At 35.6% G+C, this 27,988-nt stretch overlaps 1 protein-coding gene across 3 annotated transcripts; it reads right to left on the reverse strand.

Annotated features, from left to right (window-relative positions):
* Positions 1-14: 14 nt before the first annotated feature.
* On the reverse strand, positions 15-27,985 carry LOC110661566 (uridine kinase-like protein 3). 3 transcript variants are annotated; one of them, XM_021820226.2, is made up of 15 exons: positions 27,811-27,984; positions 26,954-27,117; positions 25,947-26,038; positions 25,075-25,144; positions 24,784-24,902; positions 23,623-23,719; positions 12,177-12,256; positions 6,451-6,645; positions 3,712-3,795; positions 3,524-3,584; positions 2,794-2,854; positions 1,461-1,554; positions 1,262-1,334; positions 844-926; positions 15-715 (listed from the first exon to the last, which is right to left on the reverse strand). In XM_021820226.2, exons 2-15 carry the CDS (start codon positions 27,105-27,107, stop codon positions 530-532), a joined length of 1,449 nt encoding a protein of 482 aa, XP_021675918.2. In that variant the 5' UTR covers positions 27,108-27,117; positions 27,811-27,984; the 3' UTR covers positions 15-529. The 3 variants fall into 3 exon arrangements, with proteins under 3 accessions (XP_021675918.2, XP_021675917.2, XP_021675919.2); XM_021820225.2 differs by having other exon boundaries at positions 1,262-1,554; positions 27,811-27,985; XM_021820227.2 differs by lacking the exon at positions 6,451-6,645.
* Between the last annotated feature and the right edge of the window lie 3 nt (positions 27,986-27,988).

Raw genomic sequence — 27,988 nt, forward strand, 5'->3', positions numbered from 1 at the left:
ATACTCAAATAAAATACTCTCAAAATAATATCTCAATTTCAGATGAGAATATCATTGGAAAGCCGTCAACAAGTTTGAAGTTGAAGCCTATAGTTACAGAAAATTCTTGCCTAAACAACGCATGAACAATCAACTGGGGTAATCCCCACTTGAATAATCGAGCCCAATTCATAAGAGCCTCAGTGTACATTCGCCAGTGGCAGACAAGAAAAATCCATAATTATTCCCCTCTAAACGAGGCATACAAAAGGCAACCTTCTCTATTACCATGTTGCTTTGGGGTTCGGGTGACGGGTGTTGCACTACCAACAAATTGCAATCAAACCCTCCCGCAGAATTCTAATAGAACCCTAAGATGCATGATTGAACACCCCAATGTTACAAACGTTTCAAAAACTTTAACATGAGAGGGAAATTATAGGTATAATGCAGTCAAAATTTGTTGAAAACTCAAATTGAAGACTCAGCACATAAAGAGCACAGCATGCCCAGCTGATTCCCCCAAACACTGATGGATAATCAGCGACTCTCAATTGATATTATTGTGCAAGGGCGCCACCACTGGCTGGTCATCATCCGTACCAAAATATCTATCTCCGAATTCTCCCATGCCAGGAATGACGCGAAAATCTTCATTCAAACCAATTTCAATCTCAGATGTCACAATCTTTATTCTTGGGAACCTTTTGCAGACCACATGCACTCCCTGAGGTGCCTGGCAAAACAAACAGCATTGCACAGGGAAGTTTCAAAAAATAAAAAAATAATAAAAAAAAAGCTTCACAATAAGTAGGTTAAAGATAAAAATAAATAAATAAACAGACACTAAGAGCAGTCACTTACAGATATCAGATTAAGAAATATAATGTTGAACTCAGGGACACCCTTGCTAATCAGTAAAGAGATAGCTTGAACAGCTGAGTTGCCTGAACAAAGGTTCAATAGTCAACTCCTGAAAGTTTATAATATTTATCTATTTAATTAGTTTCTATCAAGTTCAAGTATGAACTTGCAATTATATTTTGAAGGGCTACTTTCATATGAGTTTTGTTTCAGTCGCATCTTAAGAAATTAGCTGCACAAAGAAGCAAGGTCATTTCCAAATTACAACAATATCCCAATCTTTAAGGGTGCATGAATGCCAACTCCTACATATGTTACAAACAAGGGGAAAATCAAATAATATCAGATAGGATATGCAATGTGGGAAATTGGAAAAACCTAACCAGCCTTGGATTTTATATCACTAAAACAAACAAACCTGTCCCTAGAATGGGATCCAATAGCAACACGTGTCTCTTTGAGATGTCTTGTGGTAATTTCTCATAGATTAACTGCCAAATTATTGAAGGACCAAGAAAATGATCAGAATTTAACAAAATAGAGACATTCCCAAGGGACATAAACAGACATCCCCAAGGGACATTCACTCGAGTATAGAGGAAGATGCCTCTACAAACCTGCTGACCGTTGTCACCTTCTCTATGAATAAGAATCTTCCCAATCTTGATACCTTTACAACATGCTCGCAAAGCATTTTCCATACTCTCACCACTGGGTTCAGTTTAGCAGGGCATTAGCTAGTTGGTTGACAAGTAATAAGCAAAAACAGCAGGAAGAATCTCACATGTAAGAGAGACACACACAGAGTGAGAGAGAGAGAGAGAGAGAGAGAGAGAGAGAGTGTGTGTCAAGAAAGCTGCAATCAGAGACATTTGGCATTCCAATTCAGTTTATCTGAATTCCCTTCTCTTAAGTTGGTTCCTTAAGGTTACCCATTTTTCTGATAACAAAAATCAACTTCAAAACTTAGAACTGTCCAGTCCACATTAGCAGGTGATAAGTCGGTTCCATAAGTCAGGCAATAAGCAGTCTGACTAGGAACTTACTACAACAGCACAACTGCAGTAGGTGCAATCACGGGAAAGAGATTAATAACAGCAAACCATTGCAACACACTTTCATATTATTTCCTAGAAAACAATTTGAGTGGCTAACAACTTCAGAATTGCAAGTGTGTCAGATATTAAGTATATTACCTAAATGCAAAAAAGACTTCTAGAACAAATGATTGCGGTAACTTAACTAGACTGAACCCAGCTTTGTTAAATATCACAGTAAATTGGACATAAAATTAAAGAGAGCTTGTATTGTTTGCTTGGAAATTAATTACAAAGTTGAAAGAAATTAAATAATAAGGCTTGGAAATTAAATGCAAAACTGGAAAAATAAAAGACTAATAAAATAAGTAATAAATTAGCTGATGGAGTCTGATTTGGTTGATTGGTTGAGTTGTTGGGGCCTTTCCTTTAGCAAGTCACCATCTATTCATAGCTTCACCTCAAGGAACTTGGAAGCCTCTGGAACCCATTAACTTCACATTCTGCCTTCAAAGAAGTTACCGTCCACTACTTGAAACTGCTTCTAACTCCCCACTCTGCAGATATCCACCTTATAACTCCCCACTTAATATTAACTTCTACTCATAATTATCACCAAAATAATAAAATAAGTATTCATTTAGGCCTCATAATTAAATTAATACAATCAAATTAATTAAATTAATTTCACATAAAAATTAACTTAATTAATCATGGGCTAAAAAATAATTAATGATAAAAATTAATTATTTTGGTGCAAACATATATTACGGGCATGATGATAGAAGATGCAAGGCAATAAAAAGCATGCTAGTAAATCATTATGTTAAACAGAAGGAAGACAAAATCAGTATGTAAAACAAAGATGGAATATATTGTTCCAATGTTTCAAGATTTGAGACCACATCAATACCTCCTAATTACAGAGACACCACATAACCTCTTACAGAAATCCACACCAGTGTATACGGACCCTGTATTTCACCAAAAAAAAAAAAAAAAAAAAAAAAAAAGAAGGGGGGGGGGGGGGAAGAGAATTTTAGCAAAAAAAAATTGAGCAATTACTGTTTCAGAATAAAAGGAACCAAGCTGAACTAAATATTAAACCAAAACCAGCAGCGAAAAACACAAAACAAGACATAAATATCATAATTCTTTTTCTCCAGAGATAGCACTACAAATTCCCTATATTATCAATGAAAAAAGGGAAAATGTCACAGTTTGTTTTTCAGTTTTTCTAACAAGTGAATCAAAAAAGTTACTGGCACAACTTTCAGCATCTTTCAAGACTACAGCCAGCTATAAGACAACACAGGTGGGCTGATCATTTATGAGTATGAACATGCTTAAGAAACATGTTCCATATTGCAAAAACAAACAGACCAATTGGCATAAGTTCCACAACCCAGATGCCAGTATGCACATGCAATGACACTATAGTTATCAAGTAAAGAGAAAGCTTAAAGCATTCTTATTCAAGGTAAAACACACCAAGCAGTTAAGCACTTGATAGTAAAACATCAAATATCTGTCTTCATCTCACATGCAGAAAATCAACATAATGGAAAATTATACTGGAATTGAATCTTGACATCCCACTTGATACATTAAGAAGCTGAGAACATCAAGTCACATCAGCTTACCAGTGGGAGTGGTCACCTGCTTTTCTGTAAATGGTAGATGTCCCAGACCATGTTCAACAACCTGGAAAAAGTACAAGAAAGTTGATGCATAAAAATACCATACAAAAGGAGAACTTTTTGTGATATGAAGTGGGGAAAAAACTTCAACCTATTAGAGGAAAAGAAATAAATAAAGAACATAAATATACCAAGCGAATCAACCGGTCAGCATAAAAAACAAAGTCATGTTTTGTTGTTTGAGAATCACGTATAAGGGTATGCATACCACGTATCTGCATGAGACTAACAACAATTATAGGATCTAAAGAAGCAAAAACACTAGATATTGAACCAAACAAACCACTAGCATATGCTTTGTGATAAAAAAAGAAAAAAGAAAAAAAAGAGCATAATTGTAAAAGTAATCCAAATCTTTTCGTGTATTGACAATCTAATCTAAACGTTTAAATCTTGGCATAATTAGCTAAATTTTCAAAATTTGTGAATATTCTTATTCAAATTTTTCAAAACAAAAGATTGTTGTCATTTTATCCAATTTTTTCCCAATCAATTCTTCCACCTCATTTTTTGGCTGATCAAACCTTACCACTATCATCTACTACTTTCAAACTTCACTTTGATATCCATGATGCATCAAAATTCTTAGCCATTTGGTCAATATAGGTGGTATTAGTCATATACTCTCCCTCCACTAGTTGATATTCAATGGATATCGAAATGAAATTAGCAAAGAGTTGGTGATTGTGGTAAAATTGGATTTTCGATGGTCGTTATAGAGAAAAAAAAAAAAAAGGAGTTTAAGATTCAGTTGATGAAAATCAGATAAAACCTAAATAATGTAGAATATGAGGCTTAGAATTTTATTTAGGAATTTTAATTATTATAGAATTAGGAAATTTGAAAAGTTTTTTTTATTGTTTAGGAATTTTATTATTATTAGGTATATTATTTTCTAATATATCTTATTTAGTATTCCTATTTAGAGTTGAATTAGGATTTCTACTCTTAATTTGATTAGAGCTAATTTTCTATTATTGAGTAGCTTTGGATTACGATTATTATTGAGATTAAATAAAATTATGGAGAATTAGTTCTTTTTTCCAATGATTGGTCCTTGATTTCTCTTGGTTCTTTATTCTTCTTTATTTGTTCTACATCAATTTTTGGTATCAAAGTCTAAAATCGGGCCAACGTTCCATCGCTCTGTGCAAAATTACCAAACCTCCCATTCCTTAGATCCCCACTTGTATTTTTGTCTTTTCAAAATTTTTCCTTGCTGATTAAAGTTCATAGAGAAAAAAAGTCAAAAACCAGAAGAATCCAGCAACTCGTTGTCAGCTGATCTGTTTCTTCACTTTGTCAAAACTTCAGTCTGATGCACTTGGAGTTTAACCCGACGAATCGGGTTTTCGGATAAGCTTTCATCAATAAGCTCATCCTTATTTTCAGTAGAAACAACTCTTAAAAGTTGGATTTTGATTCAAGTAAGGTATGTTTTTTTACTTCAAATGCCATAGAAACTCATATTGACAGACTATAAGAGGAGAACAATTACCAACAAAATGTTCTCGAAGAAATTAACTATGATATTGGATTTCATAAGGGTCAATTACTATCTCTATGCCATTGGATAGATAATTATAGTTACAGACGTAATTATCAAAAATGTTCTTTCTTACATGGTGAATATCGAGAAGTTAGACAGATTTTACTAGATAAGGAAAGGGAATATAAAAATTTACAATATTCTTACAAGTTAAGGAAAGAGAGCTTGAAGAATGCAGGAAAGAACTTGTGATTTTAGATGTGACAAAATTGAAAGCACAACTTCATAAATTATCGAAAGTATAAGTACAGGTTGATGAATTATCAAAAACAGAGCTTAATAAGTTATTGGTAGCTGTGCAATAACTTAAAAAAGAAATTCAAATTGTAAATCAAGGAAAGAAGCTTGACGTTGAAGATGAACAAGAAGAAAAATTCAAAAAAACAACTTGAAGATGAGAACGAGGAACAAAAAGAGCAATCTAGGGAAACAAAGGTTGAAGAGCATGAGATTGAAGAATCCAACAATTCAAGTCTTAAGCATTCACATGTTGAAGAGCCTTTTCCAGGGCAAAAAATTGATAAAACTACACAACCAAAGCTTGAGAAAGATATATTAGGGAATGAAGAAGATTCTATGAAGACATCAATGAAAATTGAAGATCCTATTGAGTTAAAGGACATTTCAACTATTATTCTAATTGATTTTATCTGCCTAGATGTTTCCAAGAATACAAAAGCGAGCACAAACTTCTTCAAGTCATTCTTATTGCTACCATCCAAGCATATCGTACTGTGTGTTCTCCTTACTTGTTTTTTGATCATTCAACACTTTAGAACTCGAGGTCGAGTTTCTCCAACCAGGGGAGAATAATGCAAAATAGGAAATTTAGAATTTTATTTAGGAATTTTAATTATTATAGAATTAGAAAATTTGAAGAGCTTTTATTGTTTAGGAATTTTATTATTATTAGGTCCATTATTTCTAAATTCATCTTATTTAGTATTCCTAATTAGAGTTGAATTAAGATTTCTATTCCTAATTTGATTTAGGTTGTAAGCTTTATAAATAGAGCAAATTTTCTCTTATTGAGTAGCTTTGAATTATGATTATTATTGAGACTAAATAAATTATTGAGAATTAGTTATCTTTTCCAAGGATTGGTCCTTGATTTCTCTTAGTTCTTTATTCTTCTTTATTTGTTCTACATCACTAAACTTTCAGAAATTTGTACAATTGTGCCCAAGATTTAAAAGTTTGGATTAGATAGCCAAAATATGAAAAGGTTTTGACTATTTTTATAACTAGGCCTAAAAAATAATAATGGAGCTCCATAAAATTAGTTATCACATAGGTAGAATTAGTAAAGAGGAAGCCACACCTGAAAGGTTGATTGAATGACATATAAATTAGGGTATATTTTACAAAGATCATGTTGACCAAGCTTTGTACGAATATGCTGTACAATCAAATCAACAGCTACATGATTATCTCCTCCTCGGGGAATTATTATATCTGCATACTTCTTCGTTGGAAGTATGAAGTCATCAAAAGCTGGCTTCACAAATTTTGAGTACTGCATAAAGATAATGTGTCAATTTTCTATGAAAAGAAAATGTAACACACCATTTTCCACATGTGGGTAAGTAATATGCATAAAGTGCAGCCAAAAATCAAATTATAACACATTCAATGAGAATAAAACTACCTTACTTTAAGGAAAAAGGATCATCTCTTATTATTACCACTTGTTGATATACAAGGTGGAGTCATTAAGAGGGGTGAGATTGAAAGGCAAAACAAATTATCCTTTGATCTTTTGTTTGTGCTACTTATTTTTTAACAGACAAAAATAAATAAATAAATAAACAAAGACCTCACTTTGGATCGAGTATGTAAACAATTCTCTCTCCTTTGAATTTCAAATGTCGCATGTTTACAGCTGATGACGTTAACAGAAAAAGGTGTAAAATTAAGAAATCTATTGACGTCATTTAGTTTTTACCTCTCCATTTAACATGTTATGGAAAGTCCATCACTATATTATATTTCTCTGTATATTCCCTTATTAAAATTTCTTATTTAGGATTTCTTCCTAATTAGTAAAACACAATTATAGGAATCAATTGTATATATATATCCATGTACAGATTAATTGAAATTAAGGAGAATCATCTCTTTCTACATGGTATCAGAGCAGGTCATCTATCTAGGGTGACTATTTGTTCTCACCACCCAGCTCAGGAGAGAACTTGGCCGCCGACCGGCTGTTCCCTCTGATCTAGTGGCCGGAATCCAACCGCGTGAGGCTCACACACCCAACTCAGGTTCTCGCCGTTTCTTCACTCGCCAGAGCGTGGAGGCGCGTCCGCCGGCCATTTTGACTACGATCAGCATCGCCTCATTCCACCACTGTGTGCTGTTGCCTGATCCAGTACACCATTAAAAGACTTCTGAGGTTTAGCTCTCAGATTCTATTTCGGTATTTGCTTGATTTGTGATTTTAAGTTATTTTGCGGCTGTAAGCACTTTGGATTAACGTTTTGGTTAGTTTTCTTTGTCTCAACAAATGGCAGACAATAAGAATATTATTTCTGATGTGATTCCGGTGATGACTAAAATCACAGAACACAAACTTAATGATTCGAATTACCTGGAATAGAGTAAGACTGTTAGGGTCTATTTGCGTAGCATTGATAAGGATGATCACCTTACTAAAGACCCACCTACTGATGATACACGGCAAACTTGGCTAAGGGAGGATGCTAGGTTGTTTTTGCAGCTTCGGAACTCGATTCACATTGAGGTAATTAGTTTAATTAATCACTGTGAATTTATTAAGGAATTGATAAATTACTTAGATTTTCTGTATTCTGGTAAAGGGAATATCTCCCATATTTATAATGTTTGTAAGGTATACTACCGTGCTGAGAAAGATGATAAGTCTCTCACGGCTTATTTTATGGATTTTAAACGGGTATATGAGGAACTTAATGTATTGTTGCCTTTTAGTTCTGATGTGAAAGTTCAGCAGGCCCAACGAGAGCAACTGGCTGTTATGAGTTTTCTTGCAGACCTTCCTTCAAAGTATGAGACTGCTTATTCTCATATTCTCTCCGGTTCTAAGATTTCATCTTTGCATGAAACGTTCACACGGGTCTTTCGTATAGAGAGTACTCAATCTTCACAGCCTGCCAGTAGTGCTCTTATTAGCCGTAATCCAAATAGACAACAGGGTAATAGAAGAGGAAGTAGAGGAGGAATTACAGGCAACAGAGGTAATCAACGTAATGGGGAGGCTACTTCTAATCAGGACTCAAAAAGAGTCATTTGTTATTATTGTCATGAGCCTAGCCATACAAAATATAACTGTCTGTAACTTCAAAGGAAAAATCAACTATCACAGATGGCAAATATGACAGCAGAGGATTCTACAGTATCTTCCTCTGGGAAAACTGTTTTGATATCTGCAAAGGATTTTGCACAGTTTTCCCAATATCGAGCATCTCTAAAGCCTACTAGTTCCCCTGTTACTGCGATCGCTAAGTCAGGTAAATCCACTGCATGCCTTGTGTCTTCCTCATCCAAATGAGTTATTGATTTTGGTGCAACAGATCACATGACAGGTAACTTTAGTCTTCTATCTGCTTTTTAGTCTAATCTCACTTCCTCTATTGTTACTTTAGCTGATAGTTCTACTTCTTGTGTCATGGGTTCTGGAACTGCGAACCCGACTTCGTCAATTTCTTTAACATCTGTTTTATGTCTATCAAAATTCTCTTTTAATCTACTTTCTATTAGTAAACTTACTCGTACCTTAAATTGTTCTGTTTCCTTTTTTGCTGACCAATATTTGTTTCAGAATCTTACGACGAAGCAAATTATTGGTAGAAGACGTGAGTTCGGTGGTCTCCACATTCTGAAAAATTATGTACCGCGATTGCTTGTTTACTCCGTACCTTAACACCTTTTGAAGCTCATTGTAGATTGGGTCATCCTACTTTGTCTACCATGAAGAAGCTGTGTTCTCAGTTTCAATCTTTATCAGTATTAGAATGTGAGTCGTGTCAGTTTGCAAAACATCTTCGTTTGCCTTCTGTGTCTAGAGTCAATAAACGGGCTTCATCCCCTTTTGAGTTAGTTCATTCTGATGTTTGGGGTCCTTATTCTGTTACTTCTAAAACTGGATTTCGTTATTTTGTTGCTTTTGTCGATGATTACTCTCGTGTTACCTGGTTATATTTAATGAAGAATTGTTCTGAGTTTTTTTTATCTTTTGTGCCTTTTATAATGAAATCAAAACTCAATTTAATATTTCTGTGCGTATATTAAGAAGTGACAATGCCAAAGAATATTTTTCAACATAATTTCAGTCTTATATGACACAAAATGGCATTTTTCATTGGTCTTCCTGTGTTGATACCCCATTCCAAAAATGGCATGGCCAAAAAAAAAAAATTGACATCTTCTTGAGGTAACTTGTGCTCTTCTTTTTCATATGAAAGTTCCTAAACACTTTTGGGCGGATACAGTTTCTACAGCATATTTTTTTATCAATCGTATGCCGTCTTCTATTCTTAATGAGGATATTCCTTATACTGCTTTGTTCCCTACAAAATCTTTATTCCCTGTTGAACCCCGTATTTTTTGTTGTACCAGTTTCGTGCGTGATGTTCGTCCACAAGTTACTAAATTGGATCCGAAGTCTCTCAAATGTGTCTTCCTTAAGTACTCCCGGCTACAAAAAGGGTACCGCTGTTTCTCTCCTACTCTTAATCGTTATCTTGTTTCTGCAGATGTCACATTTTTTGAGTCCACTCCATTCTTTCTTCAATCATCTGTGTATGAGAGTCAGAGAGAGGAGGATGATCTCTTAATATATATTGTCCAAACAATGTCTAGTCCTCTCCCACAGCCTGTTCCTTCTGTATCTAGACCTACTCGATCTCCCGCTGTTCACGTTTATTCCAGGAGATTGGAGATTTCTGACTCAAATCCTCCACCAGCTACTTCATTGGGAGATCCTGTACCTCATACTAATCATGATTGTAACCTAGACTTACCCATTGCTCTTCGTAAAGGTAAGCATTCATGCAATTATCCTATCTCTTCTTTTATTTCTTATAATCAATTGTCTTCTTGTTCTCGATGTTTGATTACTTCTTTAGACTCTGTTTCTATCCCTAATACTGTTGGTGAGGCACTGTCTCATCCTGGCTGGTGTGCTGCTATGAAAGAGGAAATTGAGGCTTTAGATGCTAATAATACATGGGAACTGTTGCCTTTGCCCACTGGTAAGAAAGCTATTGGTTGCAAATGGGTATTTACAGTAAAGGTAAATCCTAATGGATCTATGGCTAGGTTAAAAGCACGCCTTGTGGCAAAGGAATATGCTTAGATATATGGGGTTGATGATACTTTTTCTCCTGTAGCTAAACTTACTTCTGTTCGCTTGTTTATCTCTTTAGCAGCTACATATGATTGGCCCCTGCACCAATTGGATATCAAGAATGCTTTCCTTCATGGTGATCTTCAGGAGGAGGTGTATATAGAGCAACCACCTGGGTTTGTTGCTCATGGGGAGTTAGGCAAAGTTTGTAGGCTTCGGAAGTCTCTTTATAGCTTGAAACAAAGTCCTAGGGCCTGGTTTGGGAGATTCAGTGAAGCAGTATAAGAATTTGATACGCAAAAGAGTAACTGTGATCACTCAGTATTTTATAGGCAATTTGAGGCCGGTCTAATTCTCCTGGTAGTCTATGTGGATGACATTATCATCACTAGGAGTAACTCTGCAGGTATTTCATCTCTTAAAACCTTCCTCCAAACCCAGTTTCAGACCAAGGACTTGGGATTGTTAAAGTATTTCTTAGGTATTGAAGTTATGAGAAGTAAGAAGGGTATTTTCTTGCCTCAAAAAAAATATGGCATTGATCTATTGACAGAGACAGGAAAATTAGGTGCTAAACCTTGCAGTGCACCAATAACTCCAAATTTACATCTGTTAGCAGGGAATAGTGAGTTGTTTAAAGATCCAGAGAGATATAGGAGATTAGTAGAAAAATTGAACTACCTTACAGTCACTCGTCCTGACATTGCTTATGCCATTAGTGTAGTAAGTCAGTTTATATCTTCCCTAACTGTTGCTCATTGGGAAGCCTTGGGACAAATCTTGTGTTATCTGAAGGGCGCTCCAGGAAGAGGTTTGTTATATGGTAATCATGAAAATTTGAATGTTGAATGTTTTTCAGATGCCGACTGGACTGGATCTAAGGTTGACAGGAGGTCAACTAATGGATATTGCGTTTTTGTTGGAGGAAATTTGGTGTCTTGGAGAAGCAAGAAGTAGAGTGTAGTTTCTCGATCTAGTGTTGAATCGGAATACAGAGCCATGGCACAATCAGTATGTAAGATAATGTGGATACTTCAATAACTAGATAAGACAGGTTTTAAAATCTCCTTGCCTGCGAAATTGTGGTGTGATAATTAAGCTGCTCTCCATATCGCTACTAATCCAGTGTTTTATGAGCGGACCAAACATATTGAGATTACCAAACATATTGAGATGGATTGTCACTTTGTTCGTGAAAAGATTCAACAACAGATCATCTCAACAGAACACATCAAAACTAGATAGCAGTTAGGAGATATTTTCACAAAAGCTCTTAATGGAGCTAGGATTGACTACATTTGTAACAAGTTGGGCATGATTAACATCTATGCTCCAACTCGAGGGGGAATGTTATGGAAAGTCAATCACTATATTATTGCTCTGTATATTCTGTATTCTGTATTCCTATTGAGGATTTATTTAGGATTTCTTTCTAATTAGTAGAACACAATTATAGGAATCAATTGTATATATATACCCATGTGCAGATTAATTGAAATTAAGGAGAATCATCTCTTTCTACATAACAAATCAAACACAAATAAGAAGAAAAAAGAACAGAAACCTACAAGTTTCCATATTTTATTTTCCCTGAAGGACAGATTATAGATTCAATGAAAGAAACCACCTTTTAAAGACTGATTTATTTAAAAAAAAAAGAACAAATTAGTTTCTAAGTACTTCAACATTACAAGATATTAAAATAAAAAGTTGTCAACCTGATCGAGGACTGCACCAATATCTCTACCCTTCTCCACAGTATCACGCCTTATTCTTCTTGCCAGACGTACATCAGCATCTGCACTGAAAATTCAACAATGTGAAGTAACAGCCCTACTCAGAAGTCAGAACAAAATGAAGTGACAAATGAAATATGCAATATGTACAATCATTTTATAGCAACATCAGAAACTGTTTGGAAAGAAAAAGATTGAATAAAATCACATGGAAACAAGGCAACATAAACATGCAACAGTTTTGTAATTTTGTTATTGATAGATTGCAGTGAGAGTCATGGAAGCATTTTGTTGATGAAACACATCATCAACTCTTAAGAGATCTGAGAATCTAACTGATAGAAGCAGCCCAAATGCAGGAGCAGAAGTTATGGGCCAGATCTCCAAGCCTTTAAAAGTATATTTCAGGAAGAATATAAGGAAGAATGCTGTAGATGACTCCAGAAATGGACAGCTGGAGGGAATCAATTTGGAAGTTATGCAGTTAGAGGATTTTATGGTACCATAAGTGAAAGAATTTAGGGGGGGCGGGGGGGAGGGGGGGGGGGGGTGGTTGTGTGTGGTGGGGGCAGGCGGTGTGGTGGGGTTGGTTATTGAGATTAGTATTGTTTTGCAGCTATTGCTGTGGCTAGCTAGAGCTAGTGGGAGAGTGGTCTTTTGTATTCTCTTAGTTTAATTTTGAAGAGCTGGTTTTGTATTGATTATTCTCTTATTGTAAGGCTGTTGACCTGTTCTTATTGCTTAATCAATACAGAATATTTTCTCTTTCCATTGCTGTGTTCCTTACTCTATCATTTTTGGTCCGAACTGCCATTTTGTACCTTCCATGACCAAAACAAGAATGGAAGGAAGAGTTGAAGAACGTGTTGATCAGGCAGATAGGAACATGTTGAATCTGGAAGAGCTAATTGCTGGCTGCTATGAAAAAGGAACAAGAACAATGACAGCACTGCAACTTGAGCAGGACCAGCGTTTCTCTCTCTTGGAATCTATTCTCTTCTTTAACATGAGGCAAGGCTAATGTTGATGAAGCTGAAACTTATACTCGTACTCCTATTGTGGTTATTAACTCAAATATTCAACCCATAGTTCAGGCTGTTATGCTTGATGATACTTCTTTGGCCATTAAAAATGTGGAACTCCCTAATTTTGCTGATGTTGATCCTGTGGGTTGGTTGGCTAGAGCAGAACAATATTTTGCCATTAGCAAACAAGAAGGAAAACATGAAAGTGCAGTTGGCCTTAGCCTGTATGGAAGGTCCAGCTCTCCATTGAATAAGATGGTTGAGGCAAGGCAATCCTACTCTTTCTTCGCTACAACTCATGCAGGAATTGTTACATCATTATGGGAGTGACATGCATGCCAATCCTTTTGAACGTGTTGCTACTATACGCCAGGATACATCTGTTGATGAGTATATTGATGCTTTTGTTGTTCTTGCAGCCCAGGTTGAATCAACAATATTTGGGTTTCTTCTTGAGTGGGTTGCGAGATGATATCAGAGTAAGAATTCGGTCTCAAGATACCCATGATCTGTTTCACACAATACACCTTGCGAGAGATTGAATTGAAAAATTAGTTCTTACACTCTCCCAATCCACCAGGCAAAATCTTTGGTGAAGGAGGACCTTGTTGGTCGTATGGACATGGGCTTGGGCCACGAGCTAAAATAGGGTCCCAATCTAAACCATTATCCTCATTCACCAGAATTTTTCCACTAACTAATTCTCCCAAATTACCAAAACTTGCAGCCCCTCATCCTCAAGCTAAAGCTCCTTTTGGACCTCCCAAATTTCTCCAAAACACATCCTCTTCTACTGCACCTTCTCGCCCTCCACCACCTCCAAATCACACTAGAACTGCTCGCCAATTCACTCAACAAGAATTTCTTGATCCTGAAGCAAAAGGAATGTGCTATAAATGTAAACAACCTTTTAGTCCATTGCATGAATATCCCAATAAAACTCTTCAGGCCCTAATTGTTGATGAAGAAGACGAGGAATCTCCAGATCATGATATGGTGTTGGGTCTTTCTGAATTGAACGTTTTTGAGGGACAGGGTTTAGATGAGGTTCAACTGGCTCTTATGGATCTTCCATTTTATTCTGTGGGGGGTATTTCTTCTCCCAAAACTATGAAATTACAAAAATGGATTCACAAAAGAGCTGTAACAGTCATGATTGACAGTGGTGCCAGCAGCAACTTCATTTCGGCTACTCTTCTTTCTCAATTATATTTCTATTGAACCGACCCCTGTTTTTGGTGTGAGATTGGGTGATGGCCATAAGGTACAATCTTCAAGAGTTTGTCGAAATGTCAAACTGGATTAGGGTACTTTGGAATTCACAGCATACTTACTATTATATCTTTCCTTTGGGCCGTGTGGATATCATTTTGGGAATCTCTTTGCTAGCTACATTAGGATGTTAATGTTAGTTGGGCAACCATGCAAATGCCTTTTATGCATCAAGGCGATTATGTTACTCTTTCAAGCAATCCCTCTTACTCAAGCAATGATTTCTATTCCTCAACTTCACAAATTGATCGAAATTGATTATTTCTTGTTTTTATGGGATTTTTCTAAACTAGCAATCGATTCTTCTTTTGTTAATGAAACTACTGCATTTCAACAATAGCAACTCTCAACTCTACTGCAAGAATTTCGAGATGTTTTAGGGAAACTTGATTCTTTACCACCGCATTGCCCTATTAATCATCTCATTCCATTAATTCCGGGTACCATTGCTGTTAATGTTAAGCCATATCGTTATGGGCACTTTCAGAAAGACAAGATTGAGAAATTAGTTGCTGAAATGCTAGCTGTGGGTATCGTTCGCCCCACTTCCAGTCCTTTTTCCAACCATATTTTGCTTGTCCAAAAGAAAGACGACAATTGAAGATTTTGTGTGGATTATAGAGCTTTGAACTGAGCAACAATTCCAGGCAAGTATCCGATTCTAGTCATCAATGAGACGTTGGATGAATTAAATGGAGCTAAATACTTTTTTAAACTGGATCTAAAGTCAGGATACCATCAGATTTGAGTTGCCAATGAGAATATTCCGAAGACAACATTTCATACTCATTAGGATCATTATGAATTTGTCGGATGCCTTTAGGGCTGTCAAAATGCACCAACCACCTTGCAAGCAACCATAAATGATTTATTCTGGCCATATTTGTGATGATCTGTTTTGGTGTTCTTTGATGATATACTTATTTATAGCCATACTTGGGATGCCCATCTAGAACATGTTTGTATTGTGTTCCAACTGCTTCTTTAGAATCAATTTCGAGTTCATCAGAAGAAGAGCTCTTTTGGGAGGACGATGTTGGACTATTTGGGTCATGTTGTCTCTGCTCTAGGCATTGCTATGCATCATTCAAAGGTATCCAGTGTTGTTAATTGGCCACAACCAAAGTCTTTAAAGGCTATCAAGGGATTTCTGAGGCTCATAAGATACTACAGTCGGATTTATAAAGGATTATGGGATTATAGCACAGCCTTTGACTCAACTTCTTAAAAAAGAAAGTCAGGGACAATTACAGTGATCACCTCAGGCATAACAAGCTTTCATTCAATTAAAAAATATTTTAGTTTCCTTTCCTGTCTTAACAACGAAATATTTTACTAAACTTTCCTCTTAGAATGTGATGCATTTTGGCATGGGTTTGAGAGATGCCCTTATGCAAGGTCGCAGGCCAATTGCTTATTTTAGCAAGGCCTTATCTCCCAAAAATTTATCTAAATCTGCTTATGAGCATGAGATGATGTCACTTGTTTTGGCAGTCCAAAATTGTCACCAGTATTTATTGGGATGAAAATTTTTAGTTCGCACATATCAGCGCAATTTAAGACACTTGTTGGAACAACATATGGCCACACTAGCTCAACAAAAATTGGGTACAAGATTGTTGGGCTATGATTTTACAATCTCTTATAAACCTGTTGTCACCAATGCTATCGCAGATGCTTTATCTAGAAGGGAAGAAGATATGGAATTAAAAGCTATTAGTTTTCCTCGATGGATGGATTGGGCACATATTGAGCAAGAGATTGCTAATGTCTCGCCTTCAATCAATTATCTCTAATATCAGCTCTAAGCTAGACTCTTATAAACATTATATAGTAATTTAGAATCGTTCGTTCTACAAAGGCTATCTTGTGATACCTGTTACCTCTCAATTTATTCCTCATTTGTTATAGGAATTTCATGCTCAGTATGAGGTTGTTTCTTTAGCAAGGCTTCTTCAGCCCTTGCCAATTCTAGCTCTGGTTTGAGAAGATATTTCTTTAGATTTTATAATGGAGCTCCCTCACTTATATGGGGTGGATGCCATTTTAGTAATGGTCGATCGGTTCACAAAATACGCCCATTTCTTAAGCTTGCGCCACCCATATTCTACCAAGACAATGGCAGAATTATTTACCAAAGAAGTTGCGAGGCTTCATGGGGTACCACGGTCTATTGTTAATAACCAAGATCCTATTTCCCTTAGCCATTTTTGGTTTGAACTCTTTCATTTCCAAGGCACTCAGTTGAGAAATGAGTACAACGCATTATCCAGAGACTGACGATCAAACTGAGGTGTTGAATAGAGGTCTTGAGAATTATTTATGTTGCTTCATGTCTGACTTCTGTGCGACCGAAACAGTGGAGTAAGTGGCTTTCGTGGGCTAAGTTTTGTTAAAATTCTAGCCACCATACAACAACGAGAATAATAACTTTGAAGGCTATGTATGGTCGAGCTCCTCCTACACTTCATCAATTCCTGCCGGGTGAAACAAAAGCAAAAGTTGTGGCTCAAGAATTGGCCACCCACGATGAAGTGTTATGCCAACTGAATTATAATCTTTAAAAAGAAATTTAACGTGGGTGATTTTGTTTTTCTCAAGCTTAGGTCCCATCGTCAATGTAATATTCAACAAGTTATTAATTCTAAGCTTGCAAGTCGTGATTTTGGCCCATAACTATTCTTCAAAAAATAGGTAATGTTCGCTTGTGAGTTACAATTACCTGCTAATGCTAAAATTCATCCCATTTTTCATGTTTCTCAATTGAAGAAAGTAGTGGGTAATCATCCTATCATCTTTGAATTACCAAAAAGATATATTGATGAAGATTTAATTGAGCCAGAGGCTATTATTCAAAAAAGAGTTGTTATGATTCAAGGCACTCAAATTTCACAAGTATTAGTTAAATGGAAAGGAAAGCCTATAGAAGATGCTACTTAGATGAATCATTCTGATTTTGTTAATCAATTTTCTATTAGTAGCCTTGAGGACAAGGCCGTTCTCCATGGGGAGTGTAATGATAGATGCAGCCCAAATGCAGGAGCAGAAGTTATGGGCCAAGTCTCCAAGCCTTTAAAGGTATGGACGAACATGAGGAAGAATGCTGTAGATGACTCCAGAAATGGACAGCTGGAGGGAATCAATTTGGAAGTTATCCAATTAGAGGTGTAGAAAGAGATGATTCTCCTTAATTTCAATTAATCTGTACATGGATATATATATATATATACAATTGATTCCTATAATCGTGTTCTACTAATTAGGAAGAAATCCTAAATAAGAAATCCTAAATAGGAATACAGAATACAGAATATACAAAGAAATAATATAGTGATTGACTTTCCATAACACTCCCCCTCAAGTTGGATCATAAATGTTAATCATGCCCAACTTATTACAAATGTAGTCAATCCTAGCTCCGTTCAAAGCTTTTGTGAAAATATCTCCTAACTGCTCTCCAGTTTTGATGTGTCCTGTTGAGATGATCTATTGTTGAATCTTTTCACGAACAAAGTGACAATCAATCTCAACATGTCTGGTCCGCTCATGAAACACTGGATTAGAAGCAATATGGAGAGCAACTTGATTATCACACCACAATTTCGTAGGCAGGGAGGTCTTAAAACCTGTCTCATCTAGTAATTGAAGTATCCACATTACCCCACATACTATTTGTGCCATGGCTCTGTATTCCGATTCAGCACTAGATCGAGAAACTACACTCTGCTTCTTGCTTCTCCAAGACACCAAATTTCCTCCAACAAAAACGCAATATCCAGTAGTTGACCTCCTGTCAACCTTAGATCCAATCCAGTCGGCATCTGAAAAACATTCAACATTCAAATTCCCATGATTACCATATAACAAACCTCTTCCTAGAGCGCCCTTCAGATAACACAAGATTTGTCCCAAGGCTTCCCAATGAGCAACAGTTGGGAAAGACATAAACTGACTTACCACACTAATGGCATAAGCAATGTCAGGACGAGTGACTGTAAGGTAGTTCAATTTTTCTACTAATCTCCTGTATCTCTCTGGATCTTTAAACAACTCACTATCCCCTGCTAACAGTTGTAAATTTGGAGTTATTGGTGCACTGCAAGGTTTAGCACCTAATTTTCTTGTCTCTGTCAATAAATCGAGAACATATTTTCTTTGAGACAAGAAAATACCCTTCTTACTTCTCATAACTTCAATACCCAAGAAATACTTTAACAATCTCAAGTCTTTGGTCCGAAACCAGGTTTGGAGGAAGGTTTTAAAAGATGAAATACCTGCAGAGTCACTTCTAGTGATGACAATGTCATCAACATAGACTACCAGGAGAATTAGACCAGTCTCAGATTGCCTATAAAATACTAAGTGATCACACTTACTATTTTGCATACCAAATTCCTGTACTGCTTCACTGAATCTCCCAAACCAAGCCCTAGGACTTTGTTTCAAGCCATAAAGAGACTTCCGAAGCCTTCAAACTTTACCCAACTCCACCTGAGCAACAAACCTAGGTGGTTGCTCCATATACACCTTCTCCTGAAGATCACCATGAAGGAAAGCATTCTTGATATCCAATTGGTGCAGGGGCCAATCATATTTAGCTGCTAAAGAGATAAACAAGCGAACAGAAATAAGTTTAGCTATAGGAAAAAAAATGTCAGAGTCATCAACCACATATGTCTGAGCATATCCTTTTGCTACAAGGCGTGCTTTTAACCTAACCACATAACCATCAGAATTTACCTTTACTGTAAATACCCATTTGAAACCAAAAGCTTTCATACCAGTGGACAAAGGCAACAGTTCCCATATACCATTAGCATCTAAAGCCTTCATTTCCTCTTTCATAGCAGCACACCAACCAGGATGAGACAGTGCCTCACCAACAGTATTAGGGATAGGAACAGAGTCTAAAGAAGTAACAAAACACCGAGAACAAGAAGACAATTGATTATAAGAAACAAAAGAAGAGATAGGGTAAGTACATGAACATTTGCCTCTACGAAGAGCAATGGGTAAGTCTAGATCAGAATCATGATCAGTATGAGGTACAAGATCTCCCAACGAAGTAGCTGGTGGAGGATCTGAGTCAGGAATCTCCAATCTCCTGGAATAAACATGAACAACTGGAGGTCGAGTAAGTCTAGAGACAGAAGGAACAGGCTTGGACAGTATATGTTAAGAGATCATCCTCCTCCCCCTGACTCTCATACACAGTTGATTGAGGAAAAAATGGAGTAGACTCAAAAAATGCGACATCTGCAGAAACATGATAACAATTAAGAGTATGAGAGAAACAGCGGTACCCTTTTTGCAGCCGGGAGTACCCAAAGAAGACACATTTGAGAGACTTTGGATCCAATTTAGTAACCTGTGGACGAACATCACGCACAAAACAGGTACAACCAAAAATACGGGATTCAACAGGGAACAAAGATTTTGTAGGAAACAAAGCAGTATAAGGAATATCCTCATTAAGGACAGAAGACGGCATACGATTGATCAAAAAACATACTGTAGAAATTGCATCCGTCCAAAAGTGTTTAGAAACTTTCATCTGAAAAAGAAGAGCACGAGTTATCTCAAGAAGATGCCAATTTTTTCTTTCGGCCACGCCATTTTGAGATGGGGTATCCACACAGGAAGACTGATGCAGAATGCCATTTTGTGTCATATAAGACTGAAATTGTGCTGAAAAGTATTATTTGGCATGTCACTTCTTAATATGCGCACAGAAATATTAAATTGAGTTTTGATTTCATTACAAAAGGCACAAAAGATAAAAAAACAACTCAAAACGATTCTTCATTAAATATAACCAGGTAACACGAGAATAATCATCAACAAAAGTAACAAAATAACGAAATCCAGTTTTAGAAGTAACAGAACAAGGACCCCAAACATCAGAATGAACTAACTCAAAAGGGGATAAGCCCGTTTATTGACTCTAGACACAGAAGGCAAACGATGATGTTTTACAAACTGACACAACTCACATTCTAGTACTGATAAAGACTGAAATTGAAGACATAGTTTTTTCATGGTAGACAAAGAAGGATGGCTCAATCTACAATGAGCTTCAAGAGGTGTTAAGGTACTGGAGCAAACAAGCGACCGCGATACATGATTTTCCAAAATGTAGAGACCACCTGACTCACGTTCTCTACCAATAATTTGCTTCCTCGTAAGATCCTAAAACAAACACTGGTCAGGAAAAAAGAAAACAGAACAATTTAAGGTAAGAGTAAGTTTACTAACAGAAAGTAAATTAAAAGAGAATTTTGGTAGACACAAAACAGATGAAAAAGAAATTGACGAAGTCAAGTTCGCAGTTCCAGAACCCATGAGACAAGAAGTAGAACCATCAGCTAAAGCAACAGTAGAGCAAGTGAGATTAAACTGAAAAGCAGATAGAAGACTAGAATTACCTGTCATGTTATCTGTCGCACCAGAATCAATAACCCATTTGAATGAGGAAGACACAAGGCATTTAGTGAATTTACCTGACTCAGCGATCGCAGTGACAGGGGAACTGGTAGACTTTTGAGATGCCTGATACTGGGAAAACTGTGCAAAATCCTCTGCAGATACCAAAATAGTTATCTCAGAGAAAGATACTGTAGAATCCTCTACTGCCATATTTGCCATCTGTGATCGCTGATTTTTCCTCTGAAGTTGCAAACAATTATATTTTGTATGGCCAAGCTCATGGCAATAATAACAAATGACTCCTCTTGAGTCCTAATTAGAACTAGCCTCTCCATTACGCTGATTACTTCTGTTGCCTGTAATTCCTCTTCTACTTCCTCTTCTATTACCCTGTTGTCCATTTGGATTACGGCTAATTAGAGCACTACTGGCAAGCTGTGAAGATTGGGTACTCTCTGTACGAAGGACCCGTGAGAAAATCTCAGAACTGGAGAGAATCTGAGATTTAGCAATCTCATACTCTGAAGGAAGGCCTACAAGAAAATTCATAACAGCTAGTTGCTCCCATTGGACCTGCTAAACTTTCACATCAGGATTAAAAAGCGACAATACATTAAGTTCCTCATATACCCGTTTAAAATCCATAAAATAAGTCGTGAGAGACTTATCCTCTTTCTCAGCACGGTAGAATGCCTTACAAATATCATAAATACGGGAGATATTCCCTTTACCAGAATACAGAAAATCTAATTAATCCATCAATTCCTTAACAAATTCACAGTGATTAATTAAACTAATTCCCTTACTGTGAATTGAGTTCCGAAGCTGCAAAAACAACTGAGCATCCTCCCTTAGCCAAGTTTGTCATGTATCATCCATAGGTGGATCTTTAGTAAGGTGATCATCCTTATCAATGCTACGCAAATAGACCCTAAAAGTCTTACTCCACTCCAGGTAATTTAAACCATTAAGTTTGTATTCTGTGATCTTAGTCATCACCGGAATCACATCAGAAATAACATTCTTATTGTCTGCCATTTGTTGAGACAAAGAAAACTAACTGAAACGCTAATCCAAAGTGCTTACAACAGCAAAATAACCCAAAATCACAAATCAAGCAAATACCGAAATAGGATCTGAGAGCCAAAGCTCAGAAGTCCTTTAATAGTATACTAGATCAAGCAACAGCACACAGTGGTGGAATGAGGGGGTTGAGGCGACACCGACGATGTTGATCGGAGTCGAAACGACCGGTCGGCGGCCAAGGTCTCTCCTGATCTGGGTGGTGAGAACAACTAGTCACTCTAGATAGATGACCTGCTCTGATACCATGTAGAAAGAGATGATTCTCCTTAATTTCAATTAATCTGTACATGGGTATATATATACAATTGATTCCTATAATTGTGTTCTATTAATTAGGAAGAAATCCTAAATAAGCAATCTTAAATAGGAATACAGAATACAGAATATACAAAGAAATAATATAGTGATCGACTTTCCATAACAAGACGATTTTATGGGATCAATGCACATGGGACCATGAGTGAAAGAATTACCAATTTTTGTATATAAATAAGTAGCTTGTTATTGTGGGGGGTACTGAGATTACTAATGTTTTGCAGCTATTGCTTTGGCTAGCTAGAGCTAGTGGGAGAGTGCTCTTTGGTATTCTCTTACTTTTATTTTGAAGAACTGGTTTTGTATTGATTATTCTCTTATTGTAAGGCTGTTGCCCTGTTCTTATTGCTTAATACCACTTAATGAAACAGAAGTTGACCTTTCATGAGCAAAAAAATAAAAGGATATGCATGTAATGCACAAGTATCATGGTTCACATCACAATCTACATATAATTGCATTTTGACTTTTATACAATCATGTATATCTATATATATCATAGGACAAATTTCCCAATCTATCTACTAATGCTTTTATTGTGGGCAAAACCCAATTGGTGAAGTTTAGGGTTCAGAACTAAAGATGGGAAGCTTAGAAAAGGGGGAATTGGATTTAATTTAGTGAGAAAATGAGAGAATTTTGTTGTTGTTAATCAGGTTACTAAATGCCTTTGAAAAACGAAGAAAGAAAACAATGGGAAAGAGAGAAACGGGAAAAAAAAAACCCGATGGGGAAGGGGGGATCACAAGGCACACATGCCTTCCGAAACACTATAAACAAACTCGTATTTCATTAATGCAAAGCCTACGCAAATAGCTATGTTATATAAATATTTATAGAGACCTAAAGGCTATTTGTTCTCCTATCAGGATTAACAATTCTAAACTAGGAAAATTCTAAACCAATACTAGATAGGAAGCAAACAAAATTTTGAAACAAGAAAAGCCCAAAGTAACAATAGAAACCTAAATTTCCTAAATAGAATATCCTGTTCATGAATTAAACTGAATTTTAGAAGAAAAATCAGAATCCCCATAGTTGAGATCTAAACCAAAATAACTCCTAATCTGAATTTCGTTGACTGTATTAGATACCATCTAGATAAAATATCATACCCAGTTTAACAAAGTTGGATTCCCTGCATCAGAAACAATGACACATAGTATGACAGTAACACTTCACTCACTATTAAGTATAAAACAAAATAAAATTCAGGCCTAAATAAGTTATTGCTAATTCTAGTTCTACTAAAAATTTAAAAATGATAAAAAGACACAAACATTACAAAGGAAGAAATAAATAACCTGTATCAACAAAAATCTTCATATTCATCAGATCTCGAACACAAGGATCATGGAAAACAAGTATGCCTTCCAATATTATAACATCTGAAGGATTGACCTGCAGAATGTTTATAGCAATTGAAGTTAACAACATTTGATATGGAACAAAAAAACATATTAGAAATTTCATACGTCTGACCTCTACTAGAACTAGAAAGAAGCTGATGACAGTTTCATACAAAGATATGATGTAGATGTACTAAACATATTAAAAAAAATAACAATGTAATAAAGTAACTAACAATGTGTTTGGATGGAGCAAGGGGAGGTTTTATAAAGTAAGGTAAGGTAATGGAAGGTAAGATAGCAAAACCTTCCCAACCCACTAATTTGGTGGGTTGAATAAGTAAGGGTTTTGGAGGTTTTGAAACCTTCAAAAACCTTACCTGCTTTTAAAAACCCTCCTCCCAAACAAGCATGGTACTTAAAAAACCATCCCTTACCTTCAAAAACTTCCTCTCAAACAAGCTATAAGGGTAACATATTATCATAGGGACAAACCTTTCTATTGATGATCATGATGAAATCACACACCAACTTCACACCTGTATCCCATGTCCAAAAAATTTTGACACTAACAGAGAGCCACAATCATTTAGGTGGATAAAAGAAATTGTCATATGCCTTCTTTGTCGTAATACCAATAACAAAAGTTCTATTCGATTTCATTTCTCCTAATAATTCCCTAAATTCCATATAAATTTTCGTTAGGAAATAAAAAGGAAAGTGGGAACAATCCTTATGAAAAAATGCAGATATATAAATTCAGAGAATGCAGCATTGAGAGGAATACATAGTCTAACCATAACTACATAATTTCTACCAATTAGATTCAACATGAAGATTCTTAAGAGAAAAGTAGCACACTGATTGAATTCAGAAAATGAAGTCTTTGATCAAATATCACACAACTGAGCAACAAATGTAAATTTTAAAGGAACCTCGTTGGTTATAGTACAAACACAAATATTGTCTACAGTAAATTTCTCATCTTAAGATATCTGCAAAAGTATTTAGCATATAAAGTAAATTTCTCATCTTAAGCTATCTGCACAAGGATTTAGCATATAAACTAAAGACAGCTATAAATTGCATTAAAATTGGTCCATAAGAGAATTGTACCCTTCTCGCAGGAAAAACATCATTTTTGTAACTCTTGAAGTCATAATTTGGAATATCAACTGCTTGCCCATGCCTCAACTTCTCCATATCACATAATAGTTTTTCAGTGTCAAATGCATCTGAGACAACAGAAATATAACACTGAAAATATGGAAAAATATGACATCCACCAGATAAGAAAATTACCGCCACCAGTTCATCACACAAGCATGCTTTTTTTTACTTAAGTTCCTTCACTAACATGTACATTGGAACATGCCCAAAGTATGAAATGTAATTTACACTGCTCACCAGGATGGTCAAAGTTATATTCATGAACTCGTGTAAGTTCTTCTTCAGTCAGATTGTGGTAAAAGGAATCCTGCCATGTCATTCATGTCAAAATATTTATTTGCAATATAATCAGTTCAACTGATGAATGAGACCATAATGATAGCTTGAAACTAGTATAAAGTAGTGCATGGCATTATAAAATAGGAGGGAATAAAGAATAATAAGACCCTGTTTGGTTTAATTCTACGGTAAAATTTATTTCATTTGCAAATGAATTCCATGATAGAATTCATTTGCAAATAAATTCTTTTGTTTGGTATATTTTATATTAAACATGAAAATCATTTCAAATGAAATAAATTTTATATTTGAAATAAATAAAATAAAATAAAATGATATATAATAAGAGGATAATTTTGTCACTTGAAATATATATGATTTTAATTTTAGAATTCATTTACAAATTCTATCAATTTTGATGAAATTTGATTTAGTTATAATAAACTCCATGGAATTGATTATTAAAAATTCTAAATGAATTTTCATTTAAACCAAACACTAAAATTTTAAATTTACAAATGAATTCCACAAAATTTTGTGGAATTCATTTGTACCAAACACTACCTAAGTCTTAAGTGTGATATCGTGTTTCTTTATTAACTTGGTTACCATATCGATCCTAGAACCACTAAAAGGAAAATCAGATAGAAACTCTCAAGCGTATAGAAGGTTAAAGAGGAACAAGGATAGAAAGCCCAATGCAGCACTTAATTGATACCAATTCCTTCTATTTCCTCAATTATTCTCCATTCAATCCACATAAGAATTTAAATTTTCTCCACCTGACAGTCCTGACCCCCAAAAATTTATTTGGAACAGGAATTTATTACCTGGTTAACAAGTACAACACGCTGATCATGAAGCTGTTGAATAATCATATCACAAACTGTAGTCTTTCCAGAAGCCGCTCCCCCACCAACCCCTGTGTCAAAATATAATAAACATGCATATCTCAAAACAAGATGTCAAATTAGTAAAACAAAAGTTAAGGTGGAGTCGTAAGTCAACACCAAATGAGAACAAATGCATCAGCAAACAAGTATTAGATCTAGTTCCATTTCATTTTTCTCATTCATCAAAATCCAAAATACCATCCATCGTTTTCTTATTCTTTTTTGCCAATTTACTTGGCCTGCTAAACCTAAAAGTTCACAGAACCAAAAAAAAAAAAAAAACTTAACTAAATTCTCTTACGATATTTTTCAAACATACTATGATCTGGACAACTCCAATTCCTAAGGCCACATAAATATTCATGTCAACAATCTTGTAATTGTATTGCTATCTGGTAGCATTAAAATGGGAGGTAAAATCTAAAAGGGCCAAAAATACTTCAACAGAAGAAGCTATCTAGCAAGTGAAACTGGAGGAATAAGGATTGTACAGCCAACAAAAAATAAGAAAAACCAAACAACAACAATGGGGCTGCCAATACCCACAACAGCAAACTGCATCCACCTACTTATAAAACATTACAATAGATGCACTCAATAGTAGATGACTGCAATGCTTCACAAGCTCCCGCATCTTTTATTATTTAGCATGCCCATCCTCCTTACATTACCCATCATGGAAAAATAAAAATATATTAACACGTGAAAGGAAAATTTTTGATACACTCATTATATAATTCACTCTGTAACCAGTGCAAGAATATGCAGGGCTATCATTTAACTTCAAAAGAAGAAAAGAACAGCAAAGAATTTCAAAGTATACACTGATAATTAAGAATTAACTGAGCAACTTATCTTGAATATTCTCATACTTGCTCCTTCAGGCTAAATTTAGAAGGACCAGAAACAACAAAAATAATTATAAAACTGAAAAGAAGACTCACCAATGACAAAAGGTTGTTTATAAATCTTTTCACTTGCAGAGGTCGTTGGTTGCCCCATCTCTGTATTTCTCGACTCCAACGCATCCATATGAAACCCAGAAAAATGGACCCCTGAGGAGGCCTCTATCATATCTACAACTGATTTAGAATCCATAGGAAGAGACCTGCAAAAGCCATAACTGACTGGTTTCATACCAACAAACAACAATTAAGGTGCACCATATATCATGCTGAATAAAACTAGCTCACCTCGTGCAACATTCCCAATCCTTGAACCAACAATTTATTTAAAGTTTCTAGACATTGCGACACAAAAGAATTCCAATTCATCTACAAAACGTAATATCCCCATTTCTAATAATGTGAGAACAAATAAAACAAAAATAATCAATCATGACATTTTCTGACTTAAATATGATAACCCAGTTCAGTTCCGTGGTATCCAAAAAGAAGCCAAACTAATCAGACCAGATAGACATTCTTATAGTACCAGTGTCGTGATTCCAACCACTTCCTCTTCATTGTACTACAACAACATCACTATCCCAGATTACATTCAACTCCACAAAATCCAAGCCAAACCAAAAAAACAGCTATCTTATATAAACTCAAGCCATGCCCGTAAACCAAAAATCAATTACAAATTAATCAGCAGTAACAGGGAGATCAGTCCATTAGATACAAAAAGCAATCAACAAAACATAGAAAAATCATACTTTTAGTCAGCGAAACATGATATTTCCGATTCAGTGAACAGTAAATAGAATGATCCACAAATGAGGGAGAAGAGAACAGAAGAAATGCATCAAAATAAAGATTGAAAAATAAAAAAATAAGTTGAAGATTCTTGAATATACCTGATGCAGGCTCGAATCAAAGATGAATGGAGAGGGAGAAAGATTTGAGCGTGAGTGAAGATATTTAATTTATTTCTATTTTATCGTTTTTATTTTAATTGAAAAAAAGAGATGTCTCATTAATAATACGGAGAGAAAATAGGAAAGCAGACATCTATAGAGAGGGGAGGTGAACTGG

The sequence above is a fragment of the Hevea brasiliensis genome, chromosome 9, assembly GCF_030052815.1.
Source record: "Hevea brasiliensis isolate MT/VB/25A 57/8 chromosome 9, ASM3005281v1, whole genome shotgun sequence".
Lineage (NCBI taxonomy): Eukaryota > Viridiplantae > Streptophyta > Magnoliopsida > Malpighiales > Euphorbiaceae > Hevea > Hevea brasiliensis.

Excerpts from the sequence above, each read along its gene's own strand:
- LOC110661566 (XM_021820225.2), bottom strand. The coding sequence starts at position 27,107 with ATGGATTCTAAATCAGTTGTAGATATGATAGAGGCCTCCTCAGGGGTC. Across the intron at positions 26,039-26,953 it reads TAAACAACCTTTTGTCATTG|GGGTTGGTGGGGGAGCGGCT; the intron begins GTGAGTCTTCTT and ends ATTTTGACACAG. Across the intron at positions 3,585-3,711 it reads CTGACCGGTTGATTCGCTTG|GTTGTTGAACATGGTCTGGG; the intron begins GTATATTTATGT and ends TACTTTTTCCAG.